At 46.4% G+C, this 25102-nt stretch overlaps 1 protein-coding gene across 1 annotated transcript in view; it reads right to left on the reverse strand.

The window, feature by feature from the left end:
• The window catches only part of LOC140411190 (dynein axonemal heavy chain 8-like), a 2783184-nt gene that overhangs the window by 2366854 nt on the left and 391228 nt on the right, over positions 1 to 25102 (reverse strand). Inside the window, exon 13 of the mRNA XM_072500280.1 lies at positions 23286 to 23483. Within this exon, the coding sequence (XP_072356381.1) occupies positions 23286 to 23483 (198 nt within the window). The remainder of the gene's footprint in view (positions 1 to 23285; positions 23484 to 25102) is intronic.

Below are 25102 nucleotides of genomic sequence, written 5' to 3' on the forward strand. Positions count from 1 at the left end.
TCCTCATCAACTCCTCCTGGTGCTTGGATGTAGCGACCCTGGTGACCTACTGCTCCCCAGACCTGGAATACCTGACCGTGAAGTGCCGCCCATACTATCTTCCACGTGAGTTCACTTCAGCCATTATCACAGTGGTCTACATCCAACCCCAGGCAGAAGTGAAGAAGGCGCTGGACGAACTGTACACAGTTATAAACAACAACGAAATAGAACACCCGGAGGCCTTGTTCATTGTGGCCGGAGACTTCAACAAGGCCAACCTCAAGAATGTACTGCAAAAATTCCACCAGCACATCTCCTGTCCCACCAGGGGCGACAACGCTCTTGGCCACTGCTCCTCAGAAATCAAGGGCGCCTCCCGTTCCATTCCCTGACCGCACTTTGGGAAATCAGACCATAAGACAGTGCTCCTTCTCCCGGCATACAAGCAGAAACTCAAGCGGGAGAATCCAGCTAAGAAGTTTGTGCAGTGCTGGTCCAAGGAGACAGAAGAGCTCTTACGTGACTGCTTAGAGACAGTGGCCTGGTCCATATTTAAGAACTCAGCGACCAACCAGAATTGAGTATGCCACCACCGTCACAGACTTCATCAGCAAATTTATGGACAACTGCGTGCCAAAGAAAGCAGTACGTATGTTCCCCAACCGGAAACCATGGCCCAATCGCGAGATTGACTCCCTACTGAAGGACAGATTTGAGGCGTTCAAGGCAGACGACCCTGACCTATACAGGAAATCCAGGTACTACCTCCGCAAAGCCATCTCAGATGCCAAGAGAGAATATCAAACCAAGCTAGAGTCACAGACAGACTCTTGGCGGTTGTGGCAAGGACTAAACAACATAACAGGCTACAAAGCGAAGCTGAGCAGTATCTCTGGCAGCAGCGCACCCCTCCCCGATGAACTCAATGCATTCTATGCTCGGTTCGAGCAGGTAACCAACAATCCGCTGTCGAGTGCCCCAGCAGCCCATAATTCACCCATACCCACCATCACAGCTTCCAAAGTCAGATCGGCCTTCCTGAAAGTGAACTCTCGGAAGGCGACGGGCCCGGACGGGATACCTGGTCATGCACTCAGAGCCTGCGTGGACCAGCTGGCAGAGGTATTCACAGACATCTTATTTCTGTCCCTACCCCACTCTGAGGTCCCCACCTGCTTCAAGAAGACGACCATCATACCGGTACCAAAGAAGAACCAGGCAACGTGCCTCAATGACTACCGACCGGTGGCCGACTTCAGTCGTAATGAAATGCTTCATAAAGTCCATCACCTCCATACTCCCAGAATGCCTTGATCCACTGCAATTCGCATACCGTTGCAACCGGTCCACATCAGACGCTATTGCCCTGGCCCTACACTCATCGCTAGAGCATCTCGAAAACAAGGGCTCCTACATCAGACTCCTATTTATTGACTACAGCTCCGCCTTCAACACCATAATCCCAGCCAAGCTCATATCAAAGCTCCAAAACCTAAGACTTGGCTCTCCACTCTGCAAATGGATCCTCGATTTTATGACCAACAGACCACAATCAGTAAGAATGAACAACACCACCTCCTCCACAATAGTCCTCAATACCGGGGCCCCGCAAGGCTGCATACTTAGCCCCCTACTCTACTCCCTGTACACATGACTGCGTGGCAAAACTTGGTTCCAACTCCATCTACAAGTTTGCTGACGATATGACAACAGTGGTCTGGATCTCGAATGACAACGAGTCAGAATACAGGAGGGAGATAGAGAACCTAGTGGTGGTGTAGCGACAACAATCTCTCCCTCAATGCCAGCAAAACTAAAGAGCTGGTCATTGACTTCAGGAAGCAAAGTACTGTCAGCATCAACGGAGCCGAGGTGGAGATGGTTAGCAGTTTCAAATTCCTAGGGGTGCACATCTCCAAAAATCTGTCGTGGTTCATCCACGTCAACGCTACCACCAAGAAAGCACAACAGCGCCTATACTTCCTCAGGCAACTAAGGAAATTCGGCATGTCCACATTAACCCTTACCAACTTTTACAGATGCACCATAGAAAGCATCCTATCGGGCTGCATCACAGCCTGGTATGGCAACTGCTCGGCCAAGGACTGCAAGAAACTTCAGAGAGTCGTGAACACCGGCCAGTCCATCACAAAAAACCTGTCTCCCATCCATTGGCTCCATCTACAGCTCCCGCTGCCTGGGGAAAGCGGGCAGCATAATCAAAGATCCCTCCCACCCGGCTTACTCACTCTTCCAACTTCTTCCATCGGGCAGGAGATAAAGAAGTCTGAGAACACGCACGAACAGACTCAAAAACAGCTTCTTCCCCACTGTCACCAGACTCCTAAATGACCCTCTAATGGACTGACCTCATTAACACTACACCCTGTATGCTTTGTTAGCCGTTTTAGTTGCTGTGATATGAAGAGTCTAAAGTTCTTGTTCCTTTTCACCAAACACCCTTTATTTCACTTCCATAGCCTCTGCACAAAACTCTTAACAACACACCACCTGACAGAGGCCATCTGAAGCCCCTTTACATATCAGTGTCAATTAATGGATACTTAACATAAATGAGACAACTAATTGCAATGTCTCTTTACCCATTACTTAACAGTCTCCCCTTCCTTGGAGAAAAAAAAATAATTTGGTGAAAACAAAATTTCAAGAATCTCAAAAACAGGAAATCCCCTCCCCTTTTTTTTTGTTTGGACGAGAAAGAAAAAAAAAAAACAGTCACAGAAACAAGCGCCCTTCATTAACAATATCCAAAAGTTTCTGTGAACTCGCCCCTCTTTTCGTAAAACAGTCTGACAATTGATAGCTCCTGTAAACCCATTTAATTTTTGTTATTTCCCCTCTGCCCAACATCTGCTTCAAACTTGTGATGTCTATCCGTAACCTCTTTTCATTGACACTTTTTGTAGAGTGCACATTTTCCCACAGGGATTTATTGTCAATGTGACAGTCAATAGGTATATTACCCAAATCCCCTAATCCCAAAATTTCTGTCAATATCATACTTATATAAAAGGCCATATCCACCGCCTCTACAAGGCTTAATGTCTCAGCAGCCAAAGTACTTTTTACGACTCTCTTTATTTTCTTTGTTTCCCACACAAGCGGGCAATATTTACCATTGTTCCCCAAAAGGAAAATTATAAAACCTCCTGCGCTTGAAACCCCATCACATAAATTTGCGTAGGACGCATCACCATAAACTATGAGTTTCAAGTGCCTAAGGTCACCTAAAACTGGGAACTTCAAAACACACTCCTGCATTTTTAGTTTGGCCAACGCTTTATTTGCTCTTATTATGTCTTCCACTTTGGGATAATTCATTTTTGTACTCAACTCCAAGACACCAAAACTCACGTCCGGTCTAGTCTGTCTACCTAACCAGTTCAGTTGCCCAATTAAACTTCGCAGTTGCTCTTTTTCTATCTTTGAAACCATTGCGTCTTTTTGTGAAACTCGGCCACGACTAATTGCTATTGGGGTGATGCTTTCCAAATAAGATTGCTGACGTAAAGTTGCCCCTAACTTAGTCTGTCCAATTTCCAGTCCAATATATTTAAATGCACCAGAAGCCTGACTTCCAACCCTGAATACGTTCCTCAAACCAGAGATTACAATAGCTTCAAAATCACTAGTCCCACCCCACAAAAAATCATCCACATGCATCATAAAGATGCCAGAAATATTTCCTTTATAGTTCCAGTAAAACATTACAGGATCTGCTTTCAACTGGCAACAGCCTAACTTTAACAAAACTGACCTTACCGAAAAATACCAGACTCTAGATGCATCATTTAAGCAACATACACATTTGTTCAACTTCCAGAGTACCCCTTTTGTGTTAGTTGCTTCTTTAGGAGGACAGAGAAAAATGTCTCTTTGGAGCTGATGCCCCTGCAAAAAGGCAGCTTTTATATCTATAGATTTGCATTCCCATGCCTTTGTGGCTAATAGAGCCAAGAAGATCTTTAAAATAACCTTTCCTGCTGTAGGTGAATCTACCCTTAAATCCTGATCTTCTAAGTTTTCTTCAAATCCCCTTGCCACAAGCCTCGCCTTTGCCTTATAAGTTCCATCCGGAAGAACCTTTTCCGTGCAAATCCATCTGTGGGATAGAGTTCTTTGTCCCCTATCCGGTACTTCCGTGTATACCCCAAATTCACTCCAATTCTTGCTGTTTAGCTTCTTTGATAACTTTTTCATCTAATTTATTTGAAGCCACCAAAATTTCACGTGCATGTGGGCTTCTACTCCTATTAGTATTCGTAGTCTTACTCATGTTCCGAAACTTTGATAAACCAGGTCCCCTTTCTCGCCTGGTATCTCGTTCTGTACTGCTACTGCTTGATCTTTCCCTTCTGCTGTGGGATGTCCTTTCAATAGTTCTCGACCTTTTCCTGTGGACCTGATCACTATCTGATGTACTATCTGAACTGGCACTGCGTTTCTGTGCCCTCCATTTTTGAACTTCGTTTTCCCAATCCATTGTCTTGACTCCTTCCCCTGAATGCTGTACATTCAACCAGTGTTTATACTTTCCAGTGGCCTTCCCTACTCTACTAATAACAGTTGCATCCTTCCATTGACTAGACCTTTCAGGCAAGTAAGTCACTTTTATACCAACTTTTGGCAGTTGCCCTTTCGGAAAAATGGCCTGTTCTAATTCACCAGAAGTGTTGTGTTCCTCCACAGAAACCCTGTCTATATCAGTTAATTGGTCCTCATAGTTCTGTAACACATGCGAACCAGATGACTCTGGTTCCTCGTCATGTCTGTCTGCTCTGTCTAAATTTGAAAATTTGTAATCTGTACCCATTATCCTTGATGAATGTACCCTAACAGTTTGATTACCATGTTGCAAAATAATTGTTTTGCCATCTATGCCTATGATCTTCCCTGGGCCTTTCCATTCATTAGAATTGTCTCTCTTATAGTATACCATGCCTCCTTGCTGAAAAATGGCATCTGATGGCCGTACGTTATGTCTTAAAGCTCTGCGAATTCTTTCAGAGACTTCTGCTTCCAAAAAAGCTTTTCTACTGCTATGTAATGCATTTAAATGGTCAGCAAAACCAGAGCTAATTGTCGTCCCCTCCCAAGCTGGAGGCTGGTCATCCACAATAGACGGAATATTAGGATTTCTACAAAACACTAATTGATAAGGACTATAGCCCCCAACCATCTGCAATGAATTCTTTGCATGTACTGCCCATGCTAAAGCTGAATTTAGCCTGCAATTTGGTCAATCTGCCAAAATTTTCCGAAGCATGTCATCAATCACAGCATAATTTCTTTCACAGACACCATTACTAAATGGACTTTCTGCAGCCGTATTCATAACTCTTATATTCATATTTTCACACATATCCCTAAACTCATCATTAGCAAATTCTCCCCCATTGTCCACAAGGAATTTTGTCGGTGGACCCATTCCTGTCCCTATCCATTTTTCCACGATTTGATCCAGAATTACTCTTTTCTTTACTTCGTACAATCGTTGATTGACTAAATCTGGTTGCTAAATCTACAAAATGCAAAATAAATATATTATTTGCTTCATCCCAGATCTTAAGATCCATGGCCACAGTGTTGTTAAAATCCCAGGCCAAAGGTAGGGTTACTATCGGTCGTGCTGGTGTCCTTCTGTACTTCCTACAAACTTCACAGCAGTCACTAACCTGTTCTATCAGTTTGGTATAGTCGTCATCCCTTACCCCTGCATCTTTTAATAAATTTTTCAGCCTCTGAGGAGAAGGATGTGCAAATTACCTATGCAGTTTTAATACCACAAGCTTTTTATCAGCTAAAGTCCCATTTTCAACTGCCATTAACACATCCTTAACCACTCTTCTTGAAAAATTATTTGTCAGTAATGGAATACAATAGTGTCCCGACTGTGTAAATTGTAAGTCCACCGTCTTTCCAAAAACTGTTGCCTTATCCTGTTCCATATCCAGTTTCATGTGTGCTTTCTTCATCGACGGTCTGCTCAGAAGCAAAGGTATCTCACTTGATACAACATCCGTGCTCATGAAATGATTCACTCCGGCAATATTGCAAGGGATCACCACTCTTTTCAGCGACTTCAGAGTATTATCATCCCCAAACCTGAAACTTGTGAAACTTTCAAATTCCTTAACCTTGTTACGATTTTCAGCATTCAAAGAGTCCAGGTAATATTTTAACCAGTCAATTCCACACACAGTCGATATGCAGCCACTGTCCAATACAGCACAATCGAAGGATTCTGCAACCAACACCCTCATTACCGGCGTAAAACTGCTTGTCAATAGGACAATGCCTTCTTTCTGGTCACTATCTTTTTCCTCTTAGAACATAAGAACTAGGAGCAGGAGTAGGCCATCTGGCCCCTCGAGCCTGCTCCACCATTCAATGAGATCATGGCTGATCTTTTGTGGACTCAGCTTCACTTTCCGGCCCGAACACCATAATCCTTAATCCCTTTATTCTTCAAAAAACTATCTATCTTTATCTTAAAAACATTTAATGAAGGAGCCTCTACTGCTTCACTGGGCAAGGAATTCCATAGATTCACAACCCTTTGGGTGAAGAAGTTCCTCCTAAACTCAGTCCTAAATCTACTTCCCCTTATTTTGAGGCTATGCCCCCTAGTTCTGCTTTCACCCGCCAGTGGAAACAACCTGCCCACATCTATCCTATCTATTCCCTTCATAATCTTATATGTTTCTATAAGATCCCCCCTCATCCTTCTAAATTCCAACGAGTACAGTCCCAGTCTACTCAACCTCTCCTCGTAATCCAACCCCTTCAGCTCTGGGATTAACCTAGTGAATCTCCTCTGCACACCCTCCAGTGCCAGTACGTCCTTTCTCAAGTAAGGAGACCAAAACTGAACACAATACTCCAGGTGTGGCCTCACTAACACCTTATACAATTGCAGCATAACCTCCCTAGTCTTAAACTCCATCCCTCTAGCAATGAAGGACAAAATTCCATTTGCCTTCTTAATCACCTGTTGCACCTGAAAACCAACTTTCTGCGACTCATGCACTAGCACACCCAGGTCTCTCTGCACAGCAGCATGTTTGAATATTTTATCATTTAAATAATAATCCCTTTTGCTGTTATTCCTACCAAAATGGATAACCTCACATTTGACAACATTGTATTCCATCTGCCAGACCCTAGCCCATTCACTTAGCCTATCCAAATCCCTCTGCAGACATCCAGTATCCTCTGCACTTTTTGCTTTACCACTTATCTTAGTGTCGTCTGCAAACTTGGACACATTGCCCTTGGTCCCCAACTCCAAATCATCTATGTAAATTGTGAACAGTTGTGGGCCCAACACTGATCCCTGAGGGACACCACTAGCTACTGATTGCCAACCAGAGAAACACCCATTAATCCCCACTCTTTGCTTTCTATTAATTAACCAATCCTCTATCCATGCTACTACTTTCCCCTTAACGCCATGCATCTTTATCTTATGCAACAACCTTTTGTGTGGCACCTTGTCAAAGGCTTTCTGGAAATCCAGATATACCACATCCATTGGCTCCCCGTTATCTACCGCACTGTTAACGTTCTCAGAAAATTCCACTAAATTAGTTAGGCACGACCTGCCCTTTATGAACCCATGCTGCGTCTGTCCAATGGGACAATTTCCATCCAGATGCCTCGCTATTTCTTCCTTGATGATAGATTCCAGCATCTTCCCTACTACCGAAGTTAAGCTCACTGGCCTATAATTACCCACTTTCTGCCTACCTCCTTTTTTAAACAGTGGTGTCACGTTTGCTAATTTCCAATCCGCCGGGACCACCCCAGAGTCTAGTGAATTTTGGTAAATTATCACTAGCCATTTCCCTAGCCATCTCTTTTAGCACTCTGGGATGCATTCCATCAGGGCCAGAAGACTTGTCTACCTTTAGCCCCATTAGCTTGCCCATCACTACCTCCTTGGTGATATCAATCCTCTCAAGGTCCTCACCTGTCATAGCCTCATTTCCATCAGTCACTGGCATGTTATTTGTGTCTTCCACTGAGAAGACCGACCCAAAAAACCTGTTCAGTTCCTCAGCCATTTCCTCATCTCCCATTATTAAATCTCCCTTCTCATCCTCTAAAGGACCAATATTTACCTTAGCCACTCTTTTTTGTTTTATGTATTTGTAGAAACTTTTACGATCTGTTTTTATATTCTGAGCAAGTTTACTCTCATAATCTATCTTCCTCTTCTTTATAGCTTTTTTAGTAGCTTTCTGTTGCCCCCTAAAGATTTCCCAGTCCTCTAGTCTCCCACTGATCTTTGCTACTTTGTATGTTTTTTCCTTCAATTTGATACTCTCCCTTATTTCCTTAGATATCCACGGTCGATTTTCCCTCTTTTTACCGTCCTTCCTTTTTGTTGGTATAAACCTTTGCTGAGCACTGTGAAAAATCACTTGTAAGGTTCTCCACTGTTCTTCAACTGTTTCACTATAAAGTCTTTGCTCCCAGTCTACCTTAGCTAGTTCTTCTCTCATCCCATTGTAATCTCCTTTGTTTAAGCACAAAACACGAGTGCTTGATTTTACCTTCTCACCCTCCATCTGTATTTTAAATTCCACCATATTGTGATCGCTCCTTCCGAGAGGATCCCTAACTATGAGATCCTGAATCAATCCTGTCTCATTACACAGGACCAGATCTAGGACCGCTTGTTCCCTCGTAGGTTCCATTACATACTGTTCGGGGAAACTATCGCGGATACATTTTATAAACTCCTCCTCAAGGCTGCCTTGACCGACCTGGTTAAACCAATCAACATGTAGATTAAAATCCCCCATGATAACTGCTGTACCATTTCTACATGCATCTGTTATTTCTTTGTTTATTGCCTACCCCACCATAATGTTACTATTTGGTGGCCTATAGATTACTCCTATCAGTGACTTTTTCGCCTTACTATTCCTGATTTCCACCCAAATGGATTCAACCTTATCCTCCATAGCACCGATGTCATCCCTTACTGTTGCCCGGATGTCATCCTTAAATAACAGAGCTACACCACCTCCCTTACCATCCACTCTGTCCTTCCGAAAAGTTTGATACCCTCGGATATTTAACTCCCAGTCGTGACCATCCTTTAACCATGTTTCAGTAATGGCCACTAAATCATAGTCATTCACGATGATTTGCGCCATCAACTCATTTACCTTATTCCGAATACTACGAGCATTCAGGTAAAGTACACTTATGTTGGCTTTTTTACCTCTGTTCTTAATCTTAACACCTCGATCAGTAACCTCTCCTAAGTTATATTTCCTCTTAACCTTTCTCCTAATTTTCCTTGTCGTCGAACCTGCCGCGTCGCTTACCAATAATGTTTTCACTTCCCGTTTTATTTCTTTTAGTATTCCTGGTCCTATTCACTGAGCTCCCCTCAGTCACTGTACCTTGTACTGTCGCCCTTTTGGATTTTTGACTATGGCTTCTCTGCCTTACACTTTCCCCCTTACTGCCTTTTATTTCTGTCCCTGTTTTACTACCTTCCAACTTCCTGCATCGGTTCCCATCCCCCTGCCACATTAGTTTAAACTCTCCCCAACAGCTCTAGCAAACACCCCCCCTAGGACATCGGTTCCAGTCCTGCCCAGGTGCAGACCGTCCGGTTTGTACTGGTCCCACCTCCCCCAGAATCGGTTCCAATGTCCCAGGAATTTGAATCCCTCCCTCTTGCACCATCTCTCGAGCCACGTATTCATCCTCTCTATCCTGACATTCCTACTCTGACTAGCTCGTGGCACTGGTAGCAATCCTGAGATTACTACCTTTGAGGTCCTACTTTTTAGTTTAACTCCTAGCTCCCTAAATTCAGCTTGTAGGACCTCGTCCCGTTTTTTACCTATATTGTTGGTGCCTACGTGCACCGCGACAGCTGGCTGTTCACCCTCCCCCCCCAGAATGTCCTGCAGCCGCTCCGAGACATCCTTGACCCTTGCACCAGGGAGGCAACATACCATCCTAGAGTCTCGATTTCGTCCGCAGAACCGCCTGTCTATTCCCCTTACAATTGAGTCCCATATCACTATAGCCCTGCCATTCTTCTTCCTGCCCAGCTGCGCAGCAGAGCCAGCCACGGTGCCATGAACCTGGCTGCTGCCGCCTTCCCCTGGTGAGCCATCTCCCTCAACAGTATCCAAAGCGGTATATCTGTTTTGCAGGGAGATGACCGCAGAGGACATATGCACTGCCTTCCTACTCTTGCTCTGTCTTTTGGTCACCCAGTTACTATCTCCCTCAGTACCTTTCACCTGCGGTGTGACCAACTCGCTAAATGTGCTATCCACGACGTCCTCAGCATCGCGGACGCTCCAAAGTGAGTCCATCCGCAGCTCCAGAGCCGTCAAGCGGTCTAACAGGAGCTGCAACTGGACACACTTCTTGCACGTGAAGGAGCCAGGGACAGTGGACGTGTCCCTGAGCTCCCACATCGCACATGAGGAGCATGACACGGGTCTGAGATCTCCTGCCATGTCTTAAACCTTCGGTTAACTTGAACAATTTCAATGTCCCCCCCAAAAATTTAACTAAATAAATAAACAATGAAGAAAAAATATATATATATATTTCACGCCACTCCGTCCCACCTGGATCCTCCGCCCCGCCGGGTAGGGGAGAATCCCGCCCCTTAAGTCCGGCACACCTCCGTCAATCTGGGCCCTCTCCTGACGATTTTTGGAGCTTTTCCAGAGGAAACACAGAGGGGACATCATTAGCCACATGTGCTGTTCACAGTGGTGGGGGAGCGGTGTGAAGGGAAGGTTGTGGGGTGGGGGGGGGCTTGAAGGGGGAGGGGGCGGATGGAGGGTTGGGGTTGCATGGGGAGTTGGGGGGTAGGTGATTCCTTGCGGGGGAGATGGGAAATGGGGGAAGTTGGTGTCTGCTCACCTGTGACCTTTTTTCGGCACTGAAGGCCAGTCGTCCTGGTCACACCCCCCGAGCTCATCCCTGGCACCACTGGCTGCCCTGTGGCTCACCGTCCAGGACCCTCGGGGAAACAGGACATCCCTCCATGGCATCCAGCAGCCTCACCAGATCGCCGTCCCCGAATATTGGGGCTGGTCTCCTCGGCGCCATTGTTGCGAGCTGGCTCGGGTTGACTAAACAAGTGCAGCTTAAGCGCTGTTCGATCTTGTTAATGGGGGGGCTGTAGAACACGGTCCCGATGAATCAGCCGGAGAAGCTTAATTTACAGCATGAATACCGTGTTAAGTGGACCAATTAACGTTGAATTGCATTGCCGGCCTAGCGCAATGGGAAGCTCGCAGCAATTCCCACTCCCTCCCACTCTTAGAAATGTTTCAGGAGAACCACATCCTTAGTCTCAAAATGGAAGAATTTCACCCTATATCCTTCAATTAATTAGTGAGCAGACAAAAGCCATTGTTTCTTTCCTCCACCACAATTTGTTATTGCTACTGATTCCATCCTTCCCTACAGCAGCAGTCACAGACTGAATCTAGCAGCTCACAATCTCGGCTTCATCAACAGGGTCGAGGTGGAGATGGTTATCAGTTTCAAATTCCTAGGGATGCACATCTCCAAAATCTGCCCTAGTCCACCCACGTCGACGCTACCACCAAGAAAGCACAACAGCGCCTATACTTCCTCAGGAAACTAAGGAAATTCGGCAGGTCCACATGAACTCTTACCAACTTTTACAGATGCACCATAGAAAGCATCCTAACTGGCTGCATCACATCCTGGTATGGCAGCTGCTCGGCCAATGACCGCAAGAAACTTCAGAGAGTCATGAATACAGCCCAGTCCATCACACGAACCCGCCTTCCATCTACATCTCCCGCTGCCTGGGGAAAGTGGGCAATATAATCAAAGACCCCTCCCACCCGGCTTACTCACTCTTCAAACTTCTTCCATCGGGCAGGAGATACAGGCATGAATAGACTCAAAAACAGCTTCATCCCCGCTGTTACCAGACTCCTAAACGACCCTCTTATGGACTGACCTCATTAGCACTACACCTCTGTATGCTTCACCCGATGCCAGTGTTATGTAGTTACATTGTGTACCTTGTGTTGCCCTATCATGTACTTTCTTTTATTTCCTTTTCTTTTCACGTACTTAATGATCTGTTGAGCTGCTCGCAGAAAAATACTTTTCACTGTACCTTGGTACATGTGACAATAAACAAAATCCAATCCAATGTTGCAATTGTCTTTTGGCTGATTTCCTTCCCACCTTTTAACACCCATAATCCTGAGCTCACCCACTACCATGGCGCTCGCTTCCATCATATTTACGACTTGGGTTTTATAGATCGTAGACAGTCAGGCTTTGGGGATTCAGGAGATTAGCAACTTGTCACATAATTATCAACCTTTTACCTGCTCCATAGCCACATTCCAGTTAAGATTCTGGGCAAAAGTAACACCAGAGTGTTGGTGGGAAAAGGATTCTGTGGTATTATCAACATTGCAAGGGTTACATTGCAAGGGTTAATGTAGTGTTGAGAATACCCACTAGAGGGAGCTACAGTTATAACTATTAAAAGCAGTGATGCTAGACTTAGGGGAGGAGTGTATGCGGGAGTTAGCGAGTGAAGGTCAGAAGAGCAGATAGTGCAAGTAAAGTTAGATCATAGTTTAAACCAGTAGTGAAATTAGCAGTAGATGAGTGTAGTTAGATATTATTGATCAATTATGTATTCTTAAGGAGTACGTGTCCAATTGTGGAAATAAAATCAGAGATGTGTTTAAGTTAAAGCTATTTTGTGATCTTTGTGAACACTACGCCAACTATCCTGAAATAAGCAATACAAAGAACACCATATGGTACCAGGAGTCTATTTTGATTTGATTTGATTTATTATTGTCATATATATTTGTATACAGTGAAAAGTATTGTTCTTGTAAGAAACAACAGTTCGATTGGAGATTGAAGAAGCAATCCAGAAGCTAGAACTCATAAAAAATCTACAACGAAGCCTAATCAGAAAATGGAAGACCTCAAGAAGCCTGACCACTTCAAGACACATGATAAACTATGCCAGAACTGGGCTTTCTTTAAGCAGAAGTTTTACATTTTTATTTCTGCCTCCACGCCTGAAAATGCCTCAGACCAACGGAAAATAGCACTTCTAATGAATTTAGCTGGACCGCAAGCATTAGAATTTTTTATTTCATTTGAATAAAGTGCAGATGAGGACAAAAATAAATACAACATGGTGCTTCAAAGGTTCGATACACACTGTGGGAAACAGGTGAATGAGACCTATGAGCACTACATGTTTCGGAAAAGACTGCGGTTAAGAGGAGTCAGTAGCTTCCTTCAATAGAGCTCTAAATGTTGCGAGCGCAGTCCTGTAATTTTTCCTCAGGCTCCAATTCTATGCTGCGTGATCCCAGAGTGGTTAGTACTGTTGCTTCAGGTGCCAGGTTCGATTTCCGGCTTGGGTCACTGTCTGTGCGGAGTCTGCATGTTCTCCCTGTGTCTGCGTGGGTTTCCTCCGGGTGCTCCGGTTTCCTCCCACAAGTCCCGAAAGACGTGCTTTTTAGGTAATTTGGACATTCTGAATTCTCCCTCCAGGTACCTGAACAGGTGGTGGAATGTGGCGACGAGGGGCTTTTCACAGTAACTTCATTGCAGTGTTAATGTAAGTCTACTTGTGACAATCAAGATTATTTTTATTATTATTGAGTTGTGTTCGGGATACATGAAGAATGTTTGTGTGAGAAAATGCAAAGATGACCGGTTTTATCAATTGAAGATGCTATTAATATGTGTAAGGCCAGCGAACAGTCATTGAGCAAATATGCCAAATTCGCGGCAAAGGAAAAGGGTGCAAAATCGGGAAACGTGGCTGATGCCATTAATGCTGTGTCGCAGCAAAGAAAACGGTATACAATGGCCGGTGGCCATTTTGAAAGTGACATCATGAGCGTGATGATGTACACATGCTGTGGACACGACCATAGTAAAAAAAGTTGTCCGGCGAAAGGCAATGTTCCAATTGTGGCAAACTAAACCACTTTGCAGCACAGTATCGTTTATCAGCAACTGTTCCAGTAACCAAATTCAAAAAGTCCTATAGTGATTTCTGACAGATCCAAAGTGTGCAGAGTGCAAAGAAAAAAATCCAACATCATAGCGAATATGGAGGATTGCTCATCATATTCACTTTCGGATACCTTCATGATAGAAGCTGTCACTAGGATTAATTTACTGGATCATAAGACATAAGACATAGGAGCATAATTAGGCCACTCAGCCCATTGAGACTGATCAAAATGAAAGACTAGTACAAGAGCTCGCAAAGGTAATTAAGGAGTGGACTGCCTCATTAGAAATAAATGGAGAACTAATACCATTTAAAATTGACACAGGAGCGCATGCAAATATTATCACCTACTGATCTATAAAGCAAGCTATTGACAAACCACTACTAAAGCAATCCACTTGTAGGCTCAAAGATTACAATGGTAATAAGATAGTCACAAGAGGATCCTGCTGTCTTGTTGTTAAGAATGGAAATATCGAGATACTCATCGACAATGAAGTGGTAGAGGGTGAGAAATCATCATTAATTGGAATGGATGCTTGTGAAAGATTGCAGCTAGTTGAAAGAATTCACTCAACCAGTACTTCAGCTGACCAAGATGAAGAGTCAAGGGAAGACTTAGGTGTTGTGGACGACCTCTCCCAAGCTACCAGTGATGCTGACCCATCAGAATCCAAAGTGTCTGACCGCAAACTACAGACCATAAAACCCGAAACTGAAAAGAATGTGATGCTCCAGAAGGTGAAACAATACCTAAAAGAAGGCTGGTCTGCTGGATATTGATCTGCCTTTCGAGATATAAGGGATGATCTTTCTACAGTATATGGTTTCCTGCTAAAGGGAAAAAGGAAATGGAAATGAAAAATGAAAATCGCTTATTGTCACAAGTAGGCTTCAAATGAAGTTACTGTGAAAAGCCCCTAGTCGCCACATTCCGGCACCTGTTCGGGGAGGCTGGTACGGGATAGTGATTCCTGCCAGTTTACATTTAGGGATTCTGCAGCAGATTCATGAGGGTCATCAAGGCATCGAAAACTGTCACAGGAGAGTCAGACAATCGGTGTATTGGCCGGGAATAAACAGCGCTATCAAGCAATATGTTCAAGCATGCACAGCTTGTCAGATGCATCAGCCTGTACAGAGCAAAGAAACCATGCAACGGATGGAAATCGTGACCTGTCCATGGAACAAAGTGGCATGGATTTATTTTATTTCCAGGGTCATGACTACTTGATAGTAATAGACCTTACTTCAACTTTCCAGAGGTGATGATGCTGAAAGATTCGACTGCCAGATCGGTGATAAAGGCAACAAAATCAATTTTTGCATGCCATGGGTTACCTCTTAAGGTTGTCTCTGACAATGGTCGATGTTTCTCGAGTTGGGAGTGGACACAGTTAGCAGAGCAATATAATTTCAAACCTGTTACTTCTAGCCCATGTTATCCTTAGTCTAATAGAAAAGCAGAGAAAGAAAGAGGGATAATAAAGAAGTTATTCCGCAAGGCAAGTGACGATGGTCAAGACATGTCGTTGCCATTGTTAGCATATGGAGCAACACCATTGTCAACTGGTCTATCACTTGCTCAATTTTTCATGGGTCGATGACTGAGGACCACATTACCAGAGATCAATAGTCCTGAAATGGATAATAAAGAGATACATGAATGTATCACGGTAACAAAAAAGAAGCAACAAGAGGTCTACAATAGACATACCAAACCTCTGTCTGAATTTTGAGAAGGTGACTTCGTGAGAAGGTGAGAATTCAGAATCCAGAAGGAGGCTGGCAAAACGTTGCAAAAGTTCTGAAACAAGTAGCACCAAAGTCATACTTAGTAAAAACAGAACAGGGATCGTTGTTCAGGAGAAACAGACAAGTGTTGCTGCATGTGAAGCATAAAGTTCAACCTCAGCTTTTGCATGTTGTTCCATGTGATAACATATTCAAGGACATTGCATTTCCAGATCCTCACTTAGCACAGACACAGCAAGAAAATGTGGCAGAGCAATCCAACATCTAGAACATTCCGTTGAGATTATCGACAAGAAGACCGCCAGAGAGACTTAATTTGTGATGACTGTAAAATAAAACTTTTGCTCGTCTAAGTGATGTAAGTTATTACGAATTAATGTACATGATTATAGTGAGTTGATGATAGTTTCCAGCTAATAGTCAGAATTACAGCTGTAAGGTCAGGGATAAAGAAAATATCACAACCAATGTTATAATGATTTTCTTTTCCAAAGAAAGGGGGACGTGGTATTATCATAACTATCTGTATTGCAAGGGTTAATATAGTGTCGAGATTAGCCACTAGAGTGAGTTACAATTACAACTACTTAAAGCAGTGATGGTGGACCTTAGGGCAGGGGTGTATGCAGGAGTTAGCTAGTGAAGGTCAGAAGAACAGATAGTGCAAGTAAGGTTAGATCATAGTTTAAACCAGTAGTGAGATTAGCAGTAGATGAGTGTAGTTAGACATTATTGATCAATTGTGTATTCTTAAGGAGTACGTGTCCAATCCAAGTTAGTAGCGTAAATAAAATCATAGCTGTGTTAAAGCTATTTTGTGGTCTTTGGAACTTCGCCAACCATCCTGAAATAAGCAAAGCAAAGAACACCACAGATTTGTCACTGATAACGCATTTGAATGTCAAGAGGAGATAGCTAGATTCTGTTTTGTTGGAGATGGTCATTGCTTGGCATTTGTGTGGTACAAACATACCACTTATCAGCCAAAGCCTGAATCTTGTCCATATCTTGGTGCATAGAGGCACAGACTGTTCAGTCTCTGAGGAATTGCAAAGGTGCTGTAGCAAACACCAGCAAACTGCTTTCCGCAAAGCACCAGAGAACAAGTTATTGCTGTGTAAGTGCCGCTTGATAACACTATAAATGTATCACTTTGCCAATGATAGAGAGTAGACTTATACCAAGGTACCTGACCGATTAGACTCTTCCTGCTATTTATGTACAGAACATATCAGGGCAAGTTTCCATGTTGTTGGGCGTGTAGCTAAACCAGAAGATTTGGCTAAGGGCATAGCAGATTCTGGAGCACAAGCCTTGGAGAGGGAGTGTATAGCTGCCTCACAGCGCCAGGGACTAGGATTAAATTCCGGCCTTGGGTGACTGTCTGTGTGGAGTTTGCACTTTCTCCCTGTGTCTGCATGGGTTTCCTCCAGGTGCTCCGGTTTCCTCCCACAGTCCAAAGATGTGCATAAAAACATTGCCCTGTAGGGGAGGGCACTCTGCCATCCTTAACGGTCTGGTCTACATGTGACTTCGATGCGACTGCCTCTTCTTAACTGTGACCTGAAATTACCTGGTTAGCCACTCAATTGTATCAAACTGCTCTAAATGAAGAGAGGATCCAGAAACACGCCCACCCTCAACGATCATGGACCCAAGCATGTTAGGTGGAATGACCATGCTAAATTTTCCCTTAATGTCCAAAGGTTTAGGTGGGGCTATGGGAATAAGGCAGGGCCTAGGTAGGGTGCTCTATTGGAAGGACAGTGCAGACTCGATGGGCCGAATGGCCTCTTTCTGCACTTTGGGCTTCTATATAGCCTTCATTACTGTACAAGGGATTTTGAAAGGGTCCATTGCTGCATCCAATGCCTTTCTGTTTTTTCATGAATTGTCTAAAATCTGGCATCTATGATAGCTGATAGCTCAGGAAGAGGCTGGTTTAGCAGTGGGCTAAATCGCTGCTTTATAATGCAGAACAAGACCAGCAGCGCGGGCTCAATTCCCGTATCGGCCTCCCCGAACAGGCGCCGGAATGTGGCGACTAGGGGCTTTCTACAGTAACTTAATTGAAGCGTACTTGTGACAATAAACGATTATTATTATGGATTGTAGCGTACAAAGACTCCGTGAGACGAATAGAGTGAAGTCGATGAGGCTTTATTAAGCGTGTCTGTTCCCCCGCAGCTCGATAGTAGAATGGCCAGCGGGGGAGGACTCCGGCTTCTTATACTCCGCCTTCAGGGCGGAGCTAGAGGTCAACGGCCAACCAGGACCCGGGATCTGTCAGCCAATGACATTAGGGCTTCCAGTCCCACATGACCCCCAATACATACTACCACATTCACCCCTTGTCAAAAATCAACCAGGCGGGGTGATGCTTCGTATGGTGGTAAGGGTTTACAGGGCTGGTCCTGGGAGGAAAAACATTCACATGGCAATACAGCATTGTACAATTTTGTCCTGTTTCAACTATTTACAGAGGGAATAGGGAGAAAAGCAAAAATGTTCTTGTGAACAGTCCATATTTGTTTTACATTGACGCCACGAGTCGGTCGGGTGGTCTGGTCGTCCGTGTCGATCGCCTCGGCCCCGGTGGTGGTGGTGGTGGTGCTTGTACCGGTGTTGTCGTCTCCGGGAGCCTTACGGTTTCAGCTTGGGCTTTATCCTTGGTCGGGCCTGAGGGAAGGGGAACCGATCCTCCGAGGAAGGGGGCGGTCGCGGGGTGCGGCGGTGGCAGGAAAGGGGGGGGGGGTTGGGTGAATGGTGTCGGGGGTGTGTGTGTGTTGCCGGCGGGCGCCAGATCCCGCAGGGAGACCATGTCCTGTCGGCCGTCGGGGTACTCCACATAAGCGTACTGCGGGTTCGCGTGGAGGAGGTGAACCCTTTCGACCAACGGGTCCGCCTTATGTGCCCGCACATGCTTTCGGAGCAAGATGGGTCCTGGGGCCGCCAGCCAGGTCGGCAGCGACGTTCCAGAGGAGGACCTCCTAGGGAAGACAAGGAGACGCACATGAGGCGTTTGATTAGTGCTCGTACATAATAACGACCGGATGGAGTGGAGAGCGTCCGGGAGGACCTCCTGCCACCGTGAAACTGGGAGGTCCCTGGACCGTAGGGCCAGTAGGACAGCCTTCCAGACCGTGCCGTTCTCCCTCTCTACTTGCCCGTTCCCCCGGGGGTTGTAGCTGGTCGTCCTGCTTGAGGCTATGCCCTTACTGAGCAGGAACTGGCGCAGCTCGTCACTCATGAAAGAGGACCCCCTGTCGCTGTGGACGTATGCGGGGAAACCGAACAGTGTGAAGATGCTGTTCAGGGCTTTAATAACTGTGGCCGCGGTCATGTCAGAGCAGGGAATGGCAAAAGGGAAGCGGGAGTATTCGTCCACCACATTAAGAAAATATGCGTTGCGGTTGGTGGAGGGGAGGGGCCCTTTGAAATCGAGACTGAGGCGTTCAAAGGGGCGGGAAGCCTTAATCAGGTGCGCTCCATCCGGCCTGAAAAAATGCGGTTTGCATTCCGCGCAGATGTGGCAGTCCCTTGCGACTGTGCGGACCTCCTCTAAAGAGTATGGGAGATTGCGGGACTTGATGAAGTGGAAAAACCGAGTGACCCCCGGGTGGCAGAGGTCCTCGTGGAGGGTTTGGAGGCGGTTAATTTGTGCGTTGGCACATGTGCCGCGGGATAGGGCATCGGACGGCTCGTTCAGCTTTCCGGGACGATACAAAATCTCGTAGTTGAAGGTGGAGAGCTCGATCCTCCACCTTAGGATCTTGTCGTTTTTGATTTTGCCCCGCAGTGCATTATCGAACATGAAGGCTACCGACCGTTGGTCCGTGAGGAGAGTGAATCTCCTGCCGGCCAGGTAATGCCTCCAATGTCGCACAGCTTCCACTATGGCTTGGGCTTCCTTTTCCACTGAGGAGTGGCGGATTTCTGAGGCGTGGAGGGTCCGGGAGAAAAAGGCCACGGGTCTGCCCGCTTGGTTAAGGGTGGCCGCTAGAGCTACGTCGGAGGCGTCGCTCTCGACCTGGAAGGGGAGGGACTCGTCGATGGCGCGCATCGTGGCCTTTGCGATATCCGCTTTGATGCGGCTGAAGGCCTGGCAAGCCTCTGTCGACAGAGGGAAGGTCGTGGTCTGTATTAGGGGGCGGGCCTTGTCTGCGTACTGGGGGACCCACTGGGCGTAGTATGAAAAGAACCCCAGGCAGCGTTTCAGGGCTTTTGGGCAGTGCGGGAGGGGGAATTCCATGAGAGCGCGCATATGTTCGGGGTCGGGGCCTATTATCCCATTGCGCACTACGTAGCCCAGAATGGCTAGCCGATTGGTGCTAAAAACGCACTTGTCCTCGTTGTACGTGAGGTTCAAGGCTTTGGCGGTCTGGAGGAATTTTTGGAGGTTGGCGTCGTGGTCCTGCTGGTCGTGGCCGCAGATGGTTACATTGTCGAGATACGGGAACGTGGCCCGCAACCCATGTTGATCAACCATTCGGTCCATCTCCCGTTGGAAGACCGAGACCCCGTTTGTGACGCCAAATGGGACCCTTAGAAAATGGTATAATCGGCCGTCTGCCTCGAAGGCTGTGTACTTGCGGTCACTTGGGCGGATGGGGAGCTGATGGTAGGCGGACTTGAGGTCCACGGTGGAGAATACTTTATATTGGGCAATCCGATTGACCATGTCGGATATGCGGGGGAGAGGGTACGCGTCTAGTTGTGTGTACCTGTTGATGGTCTGGCTATAGTCTATGACCATCCTTTGTTTCTCCCCTGTCTTCACTACTACCACCTGCGCTCTCCAGGGACTATTGCTGGCCTGGATTATGCCCTCCTTTAGTAGCCGCTGGACTTCGGACCGAATGAAGGTCCGGTCCTGGGCGCTGTACCGTCTGCTCCTCGTGGCGACGGGTTTGCAATCCGGGGTGAGGTTCGCAAACAAGGACGGGGGTTGCACCTTGAGGGTTGCGAGGCCGCAGATAGTGAGTGGGGGTATTGGGCCGCCGAATTTGAACGTAAGGCTCTGTAGATTGCATTGGAAATCTAATCCCAGTAAGATGGGGGCGCAGAGTTGTGGAAGGACGTTTAGTTTGTAGTTTTTGAACTCCCTCCCCTGCACCGTTAGGGTAACTATGCAGAATCCTTGGATCTGTACGGAGTGGGATCCTGCAGCTCGGGAAATCTTTTGTGCGCTGGGATAGGTGGTCAATGAACAGCGTCTTACCGTGTCGGGGTGGATAAAGCTCTCCGTGCTCCCGGAGTCGACTAGGCATGGTGTCTCGTGGCCGTTTATTAGCACCGTTGTCGTCGTCGTCTGGAGTGTCCGGGGCCGAGCTTGATCGAGCGTAATTGAAGCGAGACGTGGTTGTAGTAGTGGAGTGGGGTCCGTTGTGTCCGTCCAAGATGGCGTCGGGGATGAACAAAATGGCCGCCCCCATACATCGCACGTGGCTGGGGGGTCACAAGATGGCGGCGGGGGTGGACAAAATGGCTGCCCCCACGCGTCGTACAGGTCTGGGGTGGTCCAAGATGGCGGCGCCCTTCCTCCCCTCGTGGTGGCCGGGACCCAAAATGGCGCCGTCTGCGGGTCGCACATGGGGCGCTGGGGAGCGCTAGGACCGCGCGGAGCCGTCTGCGGGTCGCATGTAGGGCGCTGGGAGCGCTAGGACCGTGCGGAGCTCCCTCACCGGAGACAGCGGTGGTCGGGACCCAAGTTGGTAGCGCCGGTGGGTCAGACGTGGGGCGCGGGGGGGGGGGGTTAGGGGGGCGTTAGGGACGCGCAAAACTCCTTCTTCTCCGTGGAGTGTGGTGGTCGGGACCCAAAGCGGTAGCGCCGGCGGGTCATACATGGGTTGCGGTGGGGGGGGTTGGGGAGCGTAAGCGGCGTGCAGAGCTCCCAGTTCTCCCGGGACCGCGGTGGTCGGGACCCAGAGCGGCTGCGCCTGCGGGTCGTACATGGCGTGCTGGGGGGGTTGGGGAGCGTAAACGGCTTGCAGGGCTCCCTGTTCTCCCGGGACGGCGGCGACCTCGCGGGACCGGCACACAACCGCGTAATGGCCCTTTTTCCCGCAGCTTTTGCAGATAGCTGCGCGGGCCGGGCAGCGCTGTCGGGGGTGTTTCGCCTGGCCACAGAAATAGCAGCGGGCGCCCCCAGTGCGACTTGGCGTTTGGACTGCGCAAGCCTGAGGGGTGTGCGGGGGGGGGGTTGTCGCGACGGGTACGTACGGGGCCCAATGGGCTGCCGCGCGGTCGGGGCCGTAGGCGCGGGTATTACGCGCGGCCACGTCTAGGGAGGCTGCTAGGGCCCGGGCCTCTGAGAGTCCTAGCGATTCTCTTTCTAGAAGTCTTTTCTTTGGCGGATTTGGGAGGAATTCATACCTGCCACAAAAGCATCGCGCATTAACATGTCCGTGTGTTCATTTGCATTCACCGAAGGGCAGCTGCAGGCTCGTCCCAAAATCAGCAGCGCGGCGTAGAATTCGTCCATCGATTCTCCGGGACCTTGCCGTCTCGTCGCGAGCTGGTAGCGAGCGTAGATTTGGTTAACTGGGCGGACATAGAGACTTTTCAGTGCTGCGAACGCTGTCTGGAAATCCTCCGAGTCGTCGATGAGGGAGAAGATCTCCGTGCTCACCCTCGAGTGCAGGACTTGTAGTTTTTGGTCTTCTGTGACCCGGCCAGTGGTCGTTCTGAGGTAGGCCTCGAAGCAAGTCTGCCAGTGCTTGAAGGCTGCTGCCGCGTTCACTGCATGGGGGCTGATCCTCAGGCATTCCGGAATGATCCTGAGCTCCATAGTCCTTTTTAGGCACGCTTAATAAATTGTAGCGCACAAAGACTCCGTGAGACGAATAGAGTGAAGTCGATGAGGCTTTATTAAGCGTGTCTTGTTCCCCCGCAGCTCGATAGTAGAATGGCCAGCGGGGGAGGACTCCGGCTTCTTCTACTCCGCCTTCAGGGCGGAGCTAGAGGTCAACGGCCAACCAGGACCCGGGATCTGTCAGCCAATGACATTAGGGCTTCCAGTCCCACATGACCCCCAATACATACTACCACATGGATTAAGTTCTCTTTTGAGTGAAAGTAGCTGCAAATGATTCAGCCTTGTCTTTTGAACAGATGTGCTTGGATCCATCATCGTTGAGGGTGGGGTTGTTTCTGGACCCTCTTTCTTCATTTAGAGCAGTTTGATACAATTCAGTGGCTAGACCATTAAGGATGGCAGAGTGCCTCCCCTAAACGGCAGTAGCGAACCAGATGTGTTTATGACAATCCGCTAGTTTTACTATTAATTAAACTATCATTGCATTCCACCTCTATTAATTGATCGAATTTTATTTTCTCCAACTACCTTGGAGCAATCTGAACTCATGTCCTGAAATAATTATGAAGGCCCTCTGGATTACAATTTCAGTGATATTACCATTATGTTACCATATCTCCCTCCCTTCCCTTATCCATGGAGTATCAATTCATTAACTTTTGTTACCTCTAAATCGAAGATTTGCTTCATGAATACAGCATAGTCTGAATTAAACTCTTTCTTCCGAGGATCCAAAATGTCATAATTACTCTTTCTGAGATTCAAATAGATATTCTGGTATCTTATTGCTAGGATTTCAATGCCTTCAATTGTTGAATTCTTCAATACAGCAAAGGTCCTTGTTGTTTCAACCATTTCTGTGATCTGAAAACATAATTAAATATTGATTACATTAATTTTGAACAATTTTAGAAAATGTTTGCATTAATTCTGTGAAGTTGAATTAATAATGTGCATTTATTAATATCATGCATTAACAGGTAGTAAATTAGTAAAATGTACAAATGTAATTCTGAGTGATAAAAATTATATTTGACATTCCATCCTGGATCTTGTAGGCATTGTATCCATCAGGGCTCTCAAGAATGTTTGCTTCAAGGTTGACCAGTCGGGAAAAGTGGCATTGAAGCCACTGTCACGAATGGCAGCTTTCTCCACCCTATCGTCCTGGGCTTAGTAAAGAAAATGACAAGGAGTAGGTCCCACAACTTAGTTTTTTGAAGATCAGGGCACCATATTTAAAGGCTGGTCCACTGTACAAAGGTTAACCAAGAACGAGATAACATTAACTCTCCACGCATTTCCCACCACACAACGCTCGGCGATGCCGCCTGGTACTGACCGAGCAATGCTGGAGAACAGTGCCGTTAGTGACAGGGTGCAGTCTCCAGATACAATCCGCCCCTCCTGCCAAGCAATACACTCACCTGAGCTTCTCTCTGCTCGCCAGGTGCATACCTTGGAAGATCAATCATGATTCACATCACACTGATGTGAATGGATTTTCTTATGGGGGGATGATTCAGGCAGAAAGGTCTGATAATGAGATGTTAATGAATGGAAATTATGTTCCCAATGTTCAACGTTAGTCACTAGTCAGGAGCGGGGACAATTTAATCATGCTTTTACGTCATTGTGAAATGTGATTCGGGCATCTCGTGAGATTTTCTCCTTCTCGGTTCAAACCTACTCGATGAAAACAGCAGCGGAAAATCCCAGCCATAGTTACTGGTCTATTATCATGATTCATTTTCCAATTATTTATATCTGATTAACAGGAATAGGTAGGTGTATGTCAGATTGCTTTCCATTGATTACCATGTAAGCCTGAGTACTAGATTTAAGTGCAACTCAACGATTTTTAGATAGATTTCAAGTTCTGTTCGTTGTAATAAGCTAAAAAGGTCAAAATACCACTTTGTGTTAACACTGAGTGTTATGATACAGCAGCAGGCAATTGCTGCAGAAACCAAATCCCAACGGTAAATTTGGCAAATGTATAACAACTCTTTTTATTTGTATTCTGACCACGAGAAAATAAGTTTACTGAATTAAGACACAAATTCCAGAAACACTTTTGGAATTTTTAAACATTAAGCTAAAACATTTATTAACAACAGGAAAGAAAACTGAAACACACAAGATTACATTAACACAGTTAAAATTAGTCTTACAAAACAATTCCCCCAAAAAGACTCCCTATTTGGTCAGGTGCACAAGAAAACACCCGTTAGGTAACAATCTCTTTGGATGTTTTGTGATAAACATTTCAGCAATATCACCTCAACCTACTGTCACTTTATTGAGACATACCACACAATCTCTCACTCCCCACTTCCACTCTGCTGTGGAACTTCAAAACTTCAGACACCAAACTGAACCTCTTGATTAAATCTATTTCCAAGAGGTTGTAACCACAGCAGTGAAAACTTATCTCAAACCTACCCTTTAATGCCTGTTTTTTATTCCTCCCCAACCCTTAC

Source organism: Scyliorhinus torazame, chromosome 4 (assembly GCF_047496885.1).
Source record: "Scyliorhinus torazame isolate Kashiwa2021f chromosome 4, sScyTor2.1, whole genome shotgun sequence".
Taxonomy (NCBI): Eukaryota; Metazoa; Chordata; class Chondrichthyes; order Carcharhiniformes; family Scyliorhinidae; genus Scyliorhinus; species Scyliorhinus torazame.